Genomic DNA, 14,498 nt, shown 5'->3' with positions numbered 1-14,498 from the left:
TGAATTTGTGGCAATGACGTGCTTGGTCTTATCTTCAGCCAGATGATCAACTTGGCATTTGTAAAATCACGTAACTCATGTTAACAATGTAATGCTAGTTTGTGTTGCCAAGATGGCATATTTAACTTAAGCATTTCATTTCAACTTTCTTTGTGGAGGTATTATCTCTATGAAAGAAAAATGATTCTGTTTTGCTATTGTTTTCCCTTTTAACTTCACTTTGATAATTAAGATATGTTTGGAAAACCCTTTGACATACAAGGTGCTTAGCTGTATTCAAATTTTGGCCTACCTTGCCTGTTCAAAAAAGAAAAGGTGTATTCAAATTTGAAGTTTAGACCGCCAGTTCCATTCCCTGGGTGAATCCTGTCCCTTGAGCTTATGTGTTACTCTTCAAATTTCTTATCATTTCTTTTTGTATTGTGATGGAGCGTAGGAGGAGGACCCCTTTGCCTAACAATGAAGGAGAGTACTATTTAGATGCATGATTTCTTTTTTCAGGCTGGATTCTTAGTTTCAATTTCATGCATAAATTTCACAAGTTTGTCTTGCATTTTCTTCTTTCTCAAAACATTTGTCTTGCTTTTTCTTGTCTTTTTTTTTTTTTTTTTTTTTCCATCTCTTATTTTCTCAGACAAGATGATGTTAGAAAAAAGGTCAACAAATGTGTTGAAGAATTCTCCAATCTTGTGTATTAATTAATAAATCAACTATGCCTTAGTTGGGATTGGATATATGAATCCACTCTGTTCAATTCACTTTATTCAGGTCTATATCATTTGAATACTATGTATAAAGATTAAATTTTCTGATGTCTTATTAGAATGGATGACATATATCGTGCTGTAATCTTTGTCCTCTTGGTATCTCATGCAAGTACCTTTTTGCAGGCATCAGTCAACATTATTGTCGGTTCTCATGTTTGGGTGGAAGACCCTAAATTGGCATGGCAAGATGGAGAAGTAATCAAAATACATGGTCAAGATGTTCATGTTAAAACCACCTCCAATGGGAAAGAAGTGAGTATTTGGTTTAGTAACAGCAATATTTATTCAAGGGCCATCCTTTGTGTCAATCTGAAGGGACAATGAACTAATGTGCTCGTATCTTCTCTACTTGTTAGTGGATTTGTCCATACCTCACTGGTGAAAATAGATATTTCGTAATATTGAGAACTTGGCCTTTGTATTCAATTTGAGGTGAAATATTTCCTGCCTATTGGTTCTTTTTCCTGAAGATAATGAACATATGACTTGCTACTGTTTGTATGTGTGTGTTTGTTTGTGCACATATGTATGTAATATGCATGCATGCAATATCCAAGTATGCCCTGCTGAATATAATTAGAGCATTTCTTAGAACTCGTTCTGGGTTGTGATCAATGGATGCTTCTGAGAACTAACACCTTCCCTATCATAGCTAATGCAAATAATTGTTAAATCCCTCATGAGGGCTAGGAAGGCATGAGTTTAGACCCATGCGGCCGTTCATCATAACTGTGGAATGCTTCATGTGGAGAGAAATTAGAAGCAGGTCTATGGTTGAAGCTTTTCTTTTTGACTGACATCATGACTCAAGTTACTTACATGTCCCTAGATCAGTTCGATTCTGTTTAATTTCTTATAAATGAATTCAAAAAGTATATAGGGTGCCGAAGCTGATGACACTTTTCATATTGACGTTGTGGCTTTCTTTTGCATATACACCTTGATTACTTCTCTAAATATTAGTTCTTGTTGCTTCATGCACTGGTTCTACTTGACATGCACTTTTGCATGTCACCTCCTTTATGCACAAGAAGCAGCATTTTTCTCTAATTTAAGTTGGTGTAAATTTTTTAGTTTTGATTGTCTATCGTCATATTGGCTTCCAGCGAACATTTGATGCTTCTAGACTGTAACTTTGGTTGTACAAGGAGTTTTTCCCCCCTTTTATCCAAGGTTTTTATAGTTTCAAACTACTGATCTCAGGTTGTTGCGAATATCGCTAAAGTGTTTCCTAAAGATACCGAGGCTCCTCCTGGAGGTGTAGATGATATGACCAAGCTTTCCTATTTGCATGAACCTGGAGTTCTGCAGAACCTGGCAACCAGATATGAGCTCAATGAAATTTATGTAAGAGCTCTGTTTTTCGTTGTAATCATGCAAATTGATCATTGATAACCACAATTTGTATTTGATGAATTTATTATCCTTTGGAGAAAGTTCTCTTAGTTTTTCTTTATCTGTTGCCTAGACGTACACTGGGAACATATTGATTGCAGTAAACCCTTTTCAAAGATTGCCTCATCTGTACGACACTCACATGATGGAACAGTACAAAGGAGCAGCATTTGGGGAGCTGAGTCCGCATGTTTTTGCAGTTGCAGATGTTGCATATAGGTTGAGTTCTTTTTTGACACGTGTTCCTCCTTTTAGTTGCTTTGGCATGATATCTCACACTTATTTATTTTTCATTTTGGTATAGGGCAATGATCAACGAGGGAAAAAGCAATTCAATTTTGGTTAGTGGAGAAAGTGGTGCTGGTAAAACTGAAACTACTAAGATGCTTATGCGTTATCTTGCACATCTTGGGGGTCGTTCAGGCGTCGAAGGACGAACTGTAGAACAACAAGTTCTAGAAGTAAGATGGCCTTTCACTTTAATTTAAATCTACCACTAGCAGTTTCAACAGAAACTGGTCTTACTCTATAAAATAACTGTATCAAAATTCATGTTATTGTTGGCAAACAGTCCAATCCCGTCCTTGAAGCATTTGGAAATGCCAAAACTGTGAGAAACAACAACTCAAGGTTAGCAACTTCTCTAATTGACTCTGCAGTAGATGCTAGTTGCTTCAGTAATTTTGTTGATGATTTCTTAATGTGACTGTTCCTTTGTCGTGACGTAATGGTATAATCCTTTCAGTCGTTTTGGTAAATTTGTCGAGATTCAATTTGATAAGAGTGGGAGAATATCTGGGGCAGCTATACGAACTTACCTTCTGGAGAGGTCTCGTGTCTGCCAAATCTCAAATCCTGAGAGAAACTACCATTGTTTTTATCTTCTTTGTGCTGCTCCAGCTGATGTATGTATGCTGTTTTTTTTAAAATTGTCTTTAGCTGTTTAGCTGATCTAATGTTGGCGATGCTCATAATTAAGGTATTCTTTTGCTTTGCAGGAGATAGAGCGATATAAACTAGGGAACCCCAAATCGTTCCACTATCTTAATCAGTCCAAATGTTATGTATTAGATGGAGTAAATGATGCTGAAGAATATCTTGCAACAAGAAGGGCTATGGATATAGTAGGAATCAGTGAGGAAGAGCAGGTTAGTTTCCTCCAGACTAATTTGTTCTGTGCTTTACTTGAATTGCTAATGCCTTAACAAATTTGTTCAGGACGCAATTTTCAGGGTGGTTGCCGCAATTCTTCACCTTGGTAATATCGAATTTGCAAAAGGTGAGGAAATTGACTCTTCTGTGATTAAGGATCAGCAGTCTCGGTTTCATCTCAATATGACGGCAGAGTTGCTCAAGTAGGTCTATTTTCTAATTTTGAACTTCACTGCATGTTGTTATTTTGTATCTGTTACTTCTGCTGGATCTTATGAATAAGAATTGATAGGTGTGACGCCAAGAGCTTGGAAGATGCTCTAATTACACGTGTGATGGTCACACCTGAGGAAGTTATTACCAGGACTCTTGATCCAGAAGCTGCTCTGGGTAGCAGGGATGCTTTGGCTAAAACCATATATTCTCGCCTTTTTGACTGGTAAGCAAGTCAAATACCAGATTTTACCATCACAAGACATGCATAGAGACATATGCATCGACTTCTTTGGTGCTTTATATTTCTGTCTTCTTTTGTACCTTAAAATATTCTTCTATTGACTCCAGGATTGTGCAAAAGATAAACATCTCAATTGGCCAGGATCCAAACTCCAAGTCAATAATTGGAGTTCTTGATATTTATGGGTTTGAGAGTTTTAAACTCAACAGGTAACTTTCAGTAGGGCTTCTCCTCTGCTGCTGCTAACTTCAAACCTTAGTGGTGCCTTTCTAACAGTTTCCCCGGGTAAAACAGTTTTGAGCAATTCTGCATCAATTTTACAAATGAAAAGTTGCAACAACATTTTAACCAGGTTATATCTCATTCTTGCATTTAAAACTGTTTTCCTTATTTCTTTCTTTTCTATCTGTTAAAGGTATACAGTTACAGTGGTAATGTGTTTGCAGCACTACCTCTTTGCTTATTTGGGGTTCTTGGGTTTCTAATAATGTCATTCTATCATATGATTTCAGCACGTATTCAAGACGGAACAAGAAGAATATGAAAAAGAAGAGATTAACTGGAGCTACATAGAGTTTGTGGACAACCAAGACGTGCTGGATCTGATCGAAAAGGTCTGCAACCAAGGGTTGATTCATTGTTTATTGATTTTTTTGTCATTTTGTCTGAAAAAAGTTTACCTCTGTAACTTGTCATGCGATGCTATGCTTTGGTATTAGTTCTAGCCTCAATCTTTTGGTAACTTCAAAATTTAACAACTGAAGTTGAAAACTTGCAGAAACCTGGAGGAATTATTGCTCTGTTAGATGAAGCCTGGTATGCATGCTTGATTATTTATTCATCAATTACTTCAAATATCTTAGATATTTTATATTTCTGTTTTTGGTTCTTCAGCTTATGATATAATTTATGTTCATATAATTGGTCCTTGCAGTATGTTTCCTAAATCTACTCATGAAACATTTGCTCAGAAGTTGTACCAGACATTCACTAAAAACAAGCGTTTCATCAAACCTAAACTCTCAAGGACGAGTTTTACAATTTCTCATTATGCTGGAGAGGTGATGACTAGTTTGTCTTTTTGGAAATATCTATACCTTCACCTTTTCAATGTAATGCTAAAGCATCCTATATGATATGCAGGTAACATACCAAGCAGATCTGTTTCTGGATAAGAACAAAGATTATGTGGTTGCCGAACATCAAGTTCTGTTAACGGCCTCAGAGTGTACTTTCGTGGCGGGTTTGTTTCCTCCTCTACCTGAAGAATCATCAAAATCGTCCAAATTCTCCTCCATAGGGTCTCGTTTTAAGGTTAATTCATCTTTCTCCTTCAAGTATTTTGGTTAATATAGATTTTAGAAACAATAAAAGAAACATGTCTCTCCAATCCAAAAAAAGTCATGCGTCTCTTCTTGCACTTTATAGCTTTATTAGATGTAGGGATTTCTATTTATCTGGGTTTTCTATTGTGTGAGTTATCTTTTTCTTAATCAGTCTGACAAGTATATTTACTTTATTGATGGCCTTAAGTAACAAATTCCTGATGCATGTTGACTCTAAGTAAATCGAAAACTAACTTGACATAACTACCAAGCGTTTAAGCAAGACTATTCTATTTTGGCAAACATCTGAGTCGTGACGGGTTCTAGAGGATGAAATAATTAATGGATGTATATGTCTAAGAGAAGCTGCTTATCAAAAATATGTCTAAGAGAAGCTTTTGCTTTTATTTTTTATTGCAAACTAGGAGCTTCAAATATGTTCAGGAATCATGTGGTACAATAGAATAATGTACTTTACCATGGAATTTCTGAAGTTTTTGCTATATATTCTTAATTTCAGTTAAGAGTAAGTCTTGCCTTTGTCTGGTCAGGTCCATTTATCGTTTGTCTGGTTGGTATGCTACTTTTTACCCGCAGGGCGTTGTGGTTGTTAATGTTTGGACATCTCCATCTCCATTTTTTATTTTTTTATTTTTTTATCACAATATATTTTTGGATTGGTTTCTTTTATTGCAACGTTCCTTTTCTCATCTCCAGAAGATTCATATTTCTGCTATTGTGTTGTGTTGGTGCTTCTGTATTTGTTTTATTTGTTTTCTCCCTTCTAGCAAAAATGGTTCATTATACTATTATAGAGAATGTAAACTTCTAGTATATGTTTTGTTAACTTCTTGTATATGTTTTTAATAATTCACTTTTCTGCCTGATGAAGCCTTTTCTTACATGCTTGCAGCTACAACTGCAATCTTTAATGGAAACATTAAGTTCAACAGAGCCTCACTACATCAGATGTGTGAAGCCTAATAATACCCTTAAGCCTTGTATCTTCGAGAATCTGAATGTGATCCAGCAATTGCGATGTGGTGTAAGTGTCTATTGATGCTCATCCTTGCGCCCGCGATTGTTATGGATTTGTTGCTTCTTCTTGCCCTTACATGAGTAGTTGTTCTTTTTATTCTAGGGTGTCTTAGAAGCTATCAGAATCAGCTGTGCTGGATATCCCACTAGGCGTACATTTTATGAGTTTCTTCTTAGATTTGGTGTTCTTGCTCCAGAAGTTTTAGCTGGAAGGTAAGTTTTCCAGACTCATCTTGTGTCGATTCTAACTGAAACTATTATTCTCATTTGTGAATTTCCTTCTTCCCTATCAGTTTCTTTCTGATTTTTATGATGATCCATAATAATCCCTTGCCAGCTATGATGACAAGGTTGCATGCCAGATGATTCTAGACAAGATGGGACTTATGGGCTATCAGGTAAATTTTGGATATCATGCTGAATCAAATTTTTGCATCCTCAACTAGAGTAGGTTTGTTATTGGTTTGCTGAGGGAATATCTGGGCTATAGAAGTAATAGACAAGTTCTTTATATACCTTTCATAGCATCATGAAATCTGCATAGAGATTTCGGTTTCTTTACGTTAACTGAATGCCTGTCTTTACAGATAGGAAAGACAAAGGTCTTTTTGCGCGCTGGACAGATGGCTGAGCTCGACGCTAGGAGAGCTGAGGTTCTTGGAAATGCAGCAAAAGTTATTCAAAGACAAATTCGTACATACATTATGCGAAAAGAATTTGTTGCTTTGCGTAAAGCTGCTATTCAGTTGCAATCATGTTGGCGAGGTATGTTTCAATATCAGTCATTTGGAATCCTACATTTCAGGTCACAAAAGCTTCTTTCATCTGACTCCCTACTTCATTGAGAAGAAATGTTTTTGGGACTGGCCTATGGAAGAGTAGCTTTATCTTCCATTTACATTGTTGACTTTACTTGACATACTTTAGCCATAATATGGTGCTTGGAAGCCAACTCTTAAGGAATCTCCCGGGTGCTTTTTCAAATTTCAATAGCTTCTAATATGGTTCAGTTTACAAATACATGTACATTATTATTTATTTATTTTTTGATAAGTATTAAATTATTGATGAGGGGGGAAAACCCTGGACACGAAAAAAAAAGAAAGTAGAGAACCCACACGAAAATATGGTTGTCTAAGATAGACACCAGCCATCTTATACTAACAAGAAGCTCATGGGTGCACCAAAAATTAATAAAAAACAAACACCCTAATCTGCACAAAGTCGTATTCAACATCTTCAAAAGCTCTACAACTCTAACTTGGTATAGTCGATACAAAAACTGAGCTAGCATTGAGAAGTCAACTGGTTCCAAGAGTTCTCTTGGACAGGAAACTCGAAAACGTATGTCAATTGCCCCAATTTATTAGTACTAAATAAACGTGCATGTGACCAGGAGGTCACGGGTTCGAGCCATGGAAACAGCCTCTTGCAGAAATGCAAGGTAAGGCTGCGTACAATAGACCCTTGTGGTCTGGCCTTTCCCCGACCCCGTGCATAGCGGGAGCTTAGTGCACCGGGCTGCCCTTTTTTTTTTTTTTTTTTTTTTTTTAAATAAACGTGCATATTAGGTTTCAACCTTATTCTGCTAGTCTTGTTTGAGGAAAAGTATTTACTTTCTTATCAGCTGGCATGCAATGTTTTTCTAAAACTATTAACATTGCTACTATTTTGTTTTGTCATAAATGTCAGCTATGCTGTCCTGCAAACTGTATGAACAACTGAGACGTGAAGCAGCTGCTCTGAAGATTCAGAAGAACTTCAGATGTCATGTTGCACTCATGACGTATACAACACTGCATGCCTCTGCGATTATGTTGCAAACAGGCATGAGAGCCATGGTTGCTCGCAATGACTCTAGATACCGGAAGCATACTAAAGCTGCAATTAAAATACAGGAACTTATCTCTCTGCTTCTATTGTCACCCCTGTGATCTTCCTTCTAATTTAAAGAAGTCTGGAGATGTTAAAGAATATACTGTCTGATACATGATTTGCTTGATATCCTGCAGGCTCATTTGCGTTGCCATGCCGCTTATTCTTATTACAGAAGTCTTCAGAGAGCTGCTATCATTACTCAGTGTGGTTGGAGGCGACGGGTTGCCAGGAAGGAGCTTCGAAATCTCAAAATGGTTTGTTATGAATTTCTGTGATCATGTCTTGTAGTATTGTCTTCATATCATTTGGCTCAGAGAAGGAAGATCACTGTGAATGAGAGATTGCATATGCAGGCTGCAAGGGAAACAGGTGCTCTCAAAGAAGCCAAGGACAAGCTCGAAAAGAAAGTGGAAGAACTTACATGGCGGTTGCAATTGGAGAAACGAATCAGGGTAAGTTATTCTTATTTCTAACGAAGTTTCCGTTTGGTTCAATTCCATGACTCTGACACCATTGTACTTTGGATTAATGCAGACTGAGCTGGAGGAGACTAAAGCCCAAGAAGTTGCAAAGCTACAGGAGGCACTGCATACAATGCAAAAGCAAGTAGAAGAAGCAAATGCTAAAGTGGTCCAAGAGCGGGAGGCAGCACGGAGAGCAATTGAAGAAGCACCTCCAGTCATCAAGGAGACCCCAGTTATAGTTCAAGACACAGAAAAAATAAATGCCCTGTTAGCTGAAGTAGAGAATTTGAAGGTATGGTTCCACTATCCCAAGGTTTATTATCTTTATAGTTGGACGTAGAATACAGTTAAAACTGCCAAGTAATTTCTTTATTTTCTTTGAGAGTGATCCGTTGATTATTGCTAGTAACCCTCCTTGCAAAACATTCAATTCTACATGTAGTTTGGATTTCAAAGAGAAGTCTTGTCCATGTCTGATAATTGGGGTGCACCAAGGGTTTGAATCCTGCCGCAGACAAAACGTGGTATTTAAGTAGAGAAGGGTATAGGGGAAGAATACTCTGTATCATAGTTTCTGCAAGTGTGCTCCTTAAGTTCATTCTCCACCTTGCGCTTCATACTTAAAAAGTCGCTTCTGAGCTTTCCTGGGAGGAGGAATTAACCTCAAGATTCCCTTGCATATGCTAATAATAAACCAATAATAAAAAGTTGATTCTTAATTGTTTATACATTGGTATAATAGAACACATAAATACAATCTCTATGTTTCTCTTGGTTGAAAAGTTTTTTCACGAATTATCCAGGCTTTGCTGGCATCAGAAAAGAAAGCTACAGAAGAGGCTAGAGATTCTTCCAGGGATGCAGAGGCCAGAAATACAGAGTTGGCTAACAAACTAGAAAATGCCGAGCGAAAAGTCGATCAGCTTCAAGATTCTATGCAGAGGTTTGTAAATGAACATTGACTGTGTCTAGTTCCTAGCTAGGCTGATGCCTTTGCTGAGTCTTAAACTCGACTCCTAAACTAAAAACTGGCCGGAAATGCCTAACTTATTCACCTCTCGTTATCGGTTGATTCCTTAGTGTGACCTTGGTAACCAAGAGCTTTTCATCAAACATACAGACCAGAAGTAGCATAGTTTTCCCACGGTTCTTGTCATTTTTGGCTTCTGATTGATCCTAAATATGGTTATGAACGTTGATCTTATGATTTCTGAGCTATGAACAACCAGCATTCAGTACGATAGTAGACTTGCATCCTTAATCATCACGTTTTTGTGAAATGGACTTCTCAAACATAGGATTTTGCATTCTCAAAGAAAAGACATGCATCTGACACTGTCTATTTCGTCTATTCCCTCTTTGTTTGTCTCTCGTTTCAGGTTTGAAGAGAAGCTTTCCAATATGGAATCAGAAAACCAAGTGCTCCGTCAACAAGCTTTGACCATGTCACCAACTGGAAAAGCTTTATCTGCGCGGCCAAGGACTACTATCATACAGGTGCACAAACAGTAGCAAATTCTCATCTTGTTAGAATTTATTTGAGGAGCAGATTTTCTTATTAGCAGTATGTGGTATAGATAATTACTCTTGAAATTTCAGAGGACTCCGGAGAATGGAAATGCTATAAATGGAGAATCAAAGCCTAATTCTGTAAGTTCAATAGTTGCAGATAGATGTGCTTATTTTCACATTTGATGTGAATTAAGCATATGCCCCTTTTTAATGTATATGCTTGTTTATATGCATAGGATATGAGTCTTGCTGTAGCAAGTCCAAAGGATCCTGCATCTGAGGAAAAACCACAGAAGTCTCTAAATGAAAAGCAGCAGGTAAGGGTCTGCTGGCTTGCACAAAGAATTACCAGATCAATTATGCTTGTTTAATCAATGTGTGACAGGTTAAATTCTGAAATCATTTTTATACAATTTTGTCCCTTTTTTACAGGAGAACCAAGACTTGCTCATTAAGTGCATTTCACAAGATTTGGGCTTTTCTGGAGGCAAACCAATTGCAGCTTGTCTCATATACAAATGTCTGCTCCACTGGAGGTCCTTTGAAGTTGAAAGAACTAGTGTTTTTGACCGTATAATACAGACCATTGCTTCAGCCATAGAGGTAGAAAACTTATTACTTTGGTAGTGTTGTATCATTTCCAGTTTTCTCGGACTTCATGTTTATAAATCTACGGCAATTATTTTGTGAAACTTCTTCGTTAAAGGTCGCAGATAATAATGATGTATTAGCGTACTGGTTATGCAATACGTCCACATTGTTGATGCTGCTTCAACAAACACTTAAAGCTAGCGGGGCTGCTAATTTGACTCCACAGAGGCGGAGAACCAGTTCAGCTTCTTTGTTTGGGAGGATGTCCCAAGTATGAGCTCTGTGGTTTATATTAAGTTCTTCGATTTCAGCCAGTTGCCCCATTTATAAGTCATTCTTAGTTAACTTTTCTCCTCTGCTACTTCTAATGTTTGTGTAGGGCTTGCGAGGTTCTCCCCAGAGTGCTGGGCTTTCAGTTCTCAACGGGCGTATGCTTGGGAGATTGGATGACTTACGTCATGTTGAGGCCAAATATCCTGCACTGCTGTTCAAGCAGCAGCTCACTGCCTTTTTGGAGAAAATATATGGAATGATAAGAGACAATCTGAAGAAAGAGATCTCCCCATTGCTTGGGCTATGTATTCAGGTACATCATTTTTTATGTGCTACTCCCTCCGTTTCAATTTGTTTGTCTTACTTTCCTTTTTAGTCCGTTTCAAAAAGAATGCCTCTTTCCCTTTTTGGCAACTCTTTAATTCTGTCCGTTTCAAAAAGAAGGCCTCTTTCCATTTTTGGCAACTCTTTAATTCTAACTTTCCACATGGCATGTTTAAGACCACAAAATTAAAGGGCATTTTGGTACATTCTCCATATCTTTAGTTTAAGACTACAAGATTTAGAAGTTGTCTTTACTTTCTTAAACTCCGTGCCAAGTCAAAACCAGACAAACAAATTGTCACGGAGCGAGTATTATTTATGCCACAACTCCCAGCAAGCTTACATAATAGAATGTTTACTGGTTGATGTATAGTTTCAGCTAGTCCCTATGCTTACTGTAGTAATGATATGATAACTGGGGAAGTTCTAGCACTTGGATTAGTTGATGCATTATTGGTACCACCGAGTAGTTTCTCTGATGCTTGAACTACGACATGTGGTGAAGCAACACAATCTTATAGATTGACTTAAGAAGTTAATCAGTATTGTAAATTTTGCCACAAGCGAGCTCTTGAATGTTTCTGCACAGTCAAGTCGGGATTTTCTCTTATCTATTAAAGTCACTATAAAATAAATCAGACTAATCCCCAATCATCAGTAGAACTCCCAAGAATGGCTAGTGACGATACTTCTCTTCAAGCCCAAGGTGTTGCAACGAGTAGATCTTTCCAGGTTTAGTACTACATCGTGAAGCTGTACAATTTATAGGAAGGCGCCACTTTTTCTCTTTGGGACACTGTGTTACCTATGTCTTTATTTTGTTCTCTCCCAATGTGAGATTATTTTTGCTTCCGAATGAAAGAGGAGGGAGTTAATTTTGTCAGATCATTATCTGCATCAGGCACCAAGAACATCTCGTGCAAGTTTAGTTAAAGGAAGATCCCAAGCTAATGCTGCTGCCCAGCAAGCTCTATTTGCACATTGGCAAAGCATTGTAAAAAGTTTGAACAACTACGTGATGATGATGAAAGCAAACTACGTAAGTTGAAGATTTAAGAGATAAATAATAGCAACGGTCATTTTGTCTCCTTGATGTTAATGTGTTCCCATTGCTCCACCCATGTAGGTTCCTCCCTTCTTAATTCGGAAGGTTTTCACTCAAATATTCTCCTTTATCAATGTTCAACTTTTCAACAGGTAACTAGTTACATGTCTTTTTTTTTGAGAAGGAACTAGTTACATGTCTTTAAGAACTGTATAATCTGTTGTGTGTTCTGTACATTAAATATATTTTATTCGGCACATTGACACCTTATTGTGTATCTGTGTCTTAACCTTCTTTACATTCAGTCTCCTTTTGCGGCGTGAGTGTTGCTCATTTAGTAACGGAGAGTTTGTGAAAGCTGGGTTGGCTGAATTGGAACAGTGGTGCTGCTATGCAACTGAAGAAGTAAGCATGTTTAGCTGTATCTTTACAATTCTGAGCGTTATTCAGTATCTAACTTCTGTAGTTACCTGTCCAGTATGTAGGCTCGGCATGGGACGCGCTGAAGCACATTAGACAGGCAGTTGGATTCCTAGTAAGAACTGATTTTCGCAGCTTTGTGCAAAACAAACTTTTGTTTGATCACATGCTTTTATCTGTTGACTTTTTTCCCTTTCAACTTCTTGCAGGTTATACATCAAAAGCCCAAAAAGACATTGCATGAAATCACAAATGAACTTTGTCCGGTAAGGAGTCTTTTTTCTATGTTTCTCCTCCGTTCTTCCCGTACCTTCTGCATAAAATTTGCTTGTTTCTTTTACCTATCAAAAGAAAGAAAACTTCCTTGTTTCTTTTCGACTTCTTGTTTGTTGCTTTGATTTTATATTTCACATCGCTATTCTTTTGTTAGGTGCTTAGCATACAGCAACTGTATAGGATCAGCACTATGTACTGGGATGACAAATACGGAACCCACACAGTTTCTTCAGATGTAAGTTCTTGCACGGTTGCACCTACAGTTTGGATGCATATGTAGGTTTGCAGTAGTATTTTGTCTTGTTATCGTAGAGTTTGCTTGGTTCCTGATTTCCTTGTATCATTTTCTGTTTACCTCCAACTGATAGGTTATTTCAAGCATGAGAGTTATGATGACAGAGGATTCCAATAATGCTGTTAGCAGTTCCTTTTTGTTGGATGATGACTCGAGGTATCGTTTGTTAAATAACTCATCCTCAATCTTTGGCATACATGTACTTTTTACTGAGTACCTCAAATTCAATATCTTGTCTTAAATTATGATGCAGCATTCCATTCTCCGTGGATGACATCTCCAAAACGATGCAACAAATAGACATTGCTCATGTTGAACCTCCTCCATTAATCCGTGAGAATTCAGGATTTGTATTCTTACATCAACGCTCTAGTTGATGGTGGTTCTAAAAGTTATTACTCAACATGGACATTGATGAATGTTTGCGTAGCTCCAGCGAGCAGACTCCTGCACATCAAGGAACATGCAGAAACTTGTGCATATAATCACATTGCTTGTTGCATTTAATGATTAGTGTATATTTTCTCCACTTGTTTTTGGACAACCCTAGCTGATTGTTGTCCGGTTCAATTTATTCTTTTCTCCTCTCCTGCTCAACTTGGGAGGTATTTTTATTATGCCAAAAAGTGTGGTCATATGCAGGTATAGGCAGATGCATTGGTTTTTGTTGCTTGCCATTTTTTGTCTTTCTCAGGTTGTAAAGTCACTAAAGTTGTCAATTTTAGGTCCTTATTAGTCTCCTAATTAGTGTGTAGCTGAAGTGCAGTTGAAGGTTGTGTTGTATAAGAAGTGTTAAAATTATCAAGGCAAAAAGTTTGTAATTCTTTTCTTCCCATTGGTGACTGATAAAACTGCAAAATCAGTGGTCCTATGAAGGATATGGACATAACTTTGTATCAGCTCCGTTGAACTAATTAGGAGACTGATAATAGAGAGCATAGATAGAAGAGCCGCAAAAGTTAATTGCACAACAATATTCATACATTGTTCACTCATATAGTACATGTCAAAATATTGATAGTAAACAATCAATCGTTCTTGATAATTTGACCGAGTTATTTTTTTTGTCTGATCAGTTTTGTTTTTTTTCTCTGGAACTAAATTTAACCATTACAGATTTTTTTTATTTTTAATTTTTTATTGTTTTATAAATGTTAAAATTTTGAAGAATTAAGGATAAGTGTTACTTTGGAGATGGATTCGGCTGACTTAACAAAATCAATTCATGAAACTAATTAACTAACGGGCAATTAGCCCTTCTTTTGGTGTGGTTTTTAAATTTTGCC

General features: G+C 37.2%; 1 protein-coding gene across 1 annotated transcript; it reads left to right on the top strand.

Moving 5' to 3' along the window:
• The first annotated feature begins 870 nt into the window (after nt 1-870).
• On the top strand, nt 871-14,033 carry LOC132037557 (myosin-17-like). Its single transcript, XM_059428087.1, has 38 exons — nt 871-1,019; nt 1,971-2,114; nt 2,236-2,381; nt 2,467-2,623; nt 2,734-2,792; nt 2,908-3,067; nt 3,161-3,310; nt 3,381-3,517; nt 3,607-3,753; nt 3,879-3,980; nt 4,066-4,123; nt 4,284-4,385; nt 4,550-4,587; nt 4,706-4,832; nt 4,915-5,085; nt 6,010-6,141; nt 6,238-6,347; nt 6,472-6,532; nt 6,722-6,899; nt 7,827-8,029; nt 8,144-8,266; nt 8,366-8,464; nt 8,547-8,768; nt 9,280-9,419; nt 9,856-9,973; nt 10,076-10,126; nt 10,225-10,305; nt 10,421-10,591; nt 10,695-10,850; nt 10,959-11,165; nt 12,078-12,215; nt 12,303-12,373; nt 12,527-12,626; nt 12,700-12,756; nt 12,851-12,907; nt 13,072-13,152; nt 13,286-13,368; nt 13,466-14,033. The coding sequence occupies exons 2-38, from the start codon at nt 2,037-2,039 to the stop codon at nt 13,587-13,589; spliced, it is 4,395 nt and encodes a 1,464-aa protein (XP_059284070.1). The 5' UTR covers nt 871-1,019; nt 1,971-2,036; the 3' UTR covers nt 13,590-14,033.
• The last annotated feature ends 465 nt before the right edge of the window (nt 14,034-14,498 follow it).

The sequence above is a fragment of the Lycium ferocissimum genome, chromosome 11, assembly GCF_029784015.1.
Source record: "Lycium ferocissimum isolate CSIRO_LF1 chromosome 11, AGI_CSIRO_Lferr_CH_V1, whole genome shotgun sequence".
Classification (NCBI taxonomy): domain Eukaryota; kingdom Viridiplantae; phylum Streptophyta; class Magnoliopsida; order Solanales; family Solanaceae; genus Lycium; species Lycium ferocissimum.
This window is presented reverse-complemented; position numbering and strand designations above follow the sequence as displayed.

What these genes read in the sequence shown, in the direction of transcription:
- LOC132037557 (XM_059428087.1), top strand. Translation starts at nt 2,037, where the DNA reads ATGACCAAGCTTTCCTATTTGCATGAACCTGGAGTTCTGCAGAACCTG. An exon ending in GAGAGTTTTAAACTCAACAG is followed by an intron (nt 3,981 to 4,065) that starts GTAACTTTCAGT and finishes CGGGTAAAACAG; the next exon opens with TTTTGAGCAATTCTGCATCA. An exon ending in AGCTTCGAAATCTCAAAATG is followed by an intron (nt 8,267 to 8,365) that starts GTTTGTTATGAA and finishes TTGCATATGCAG; the next exon opens with GCTGCAAGGGAAACAGGTGC.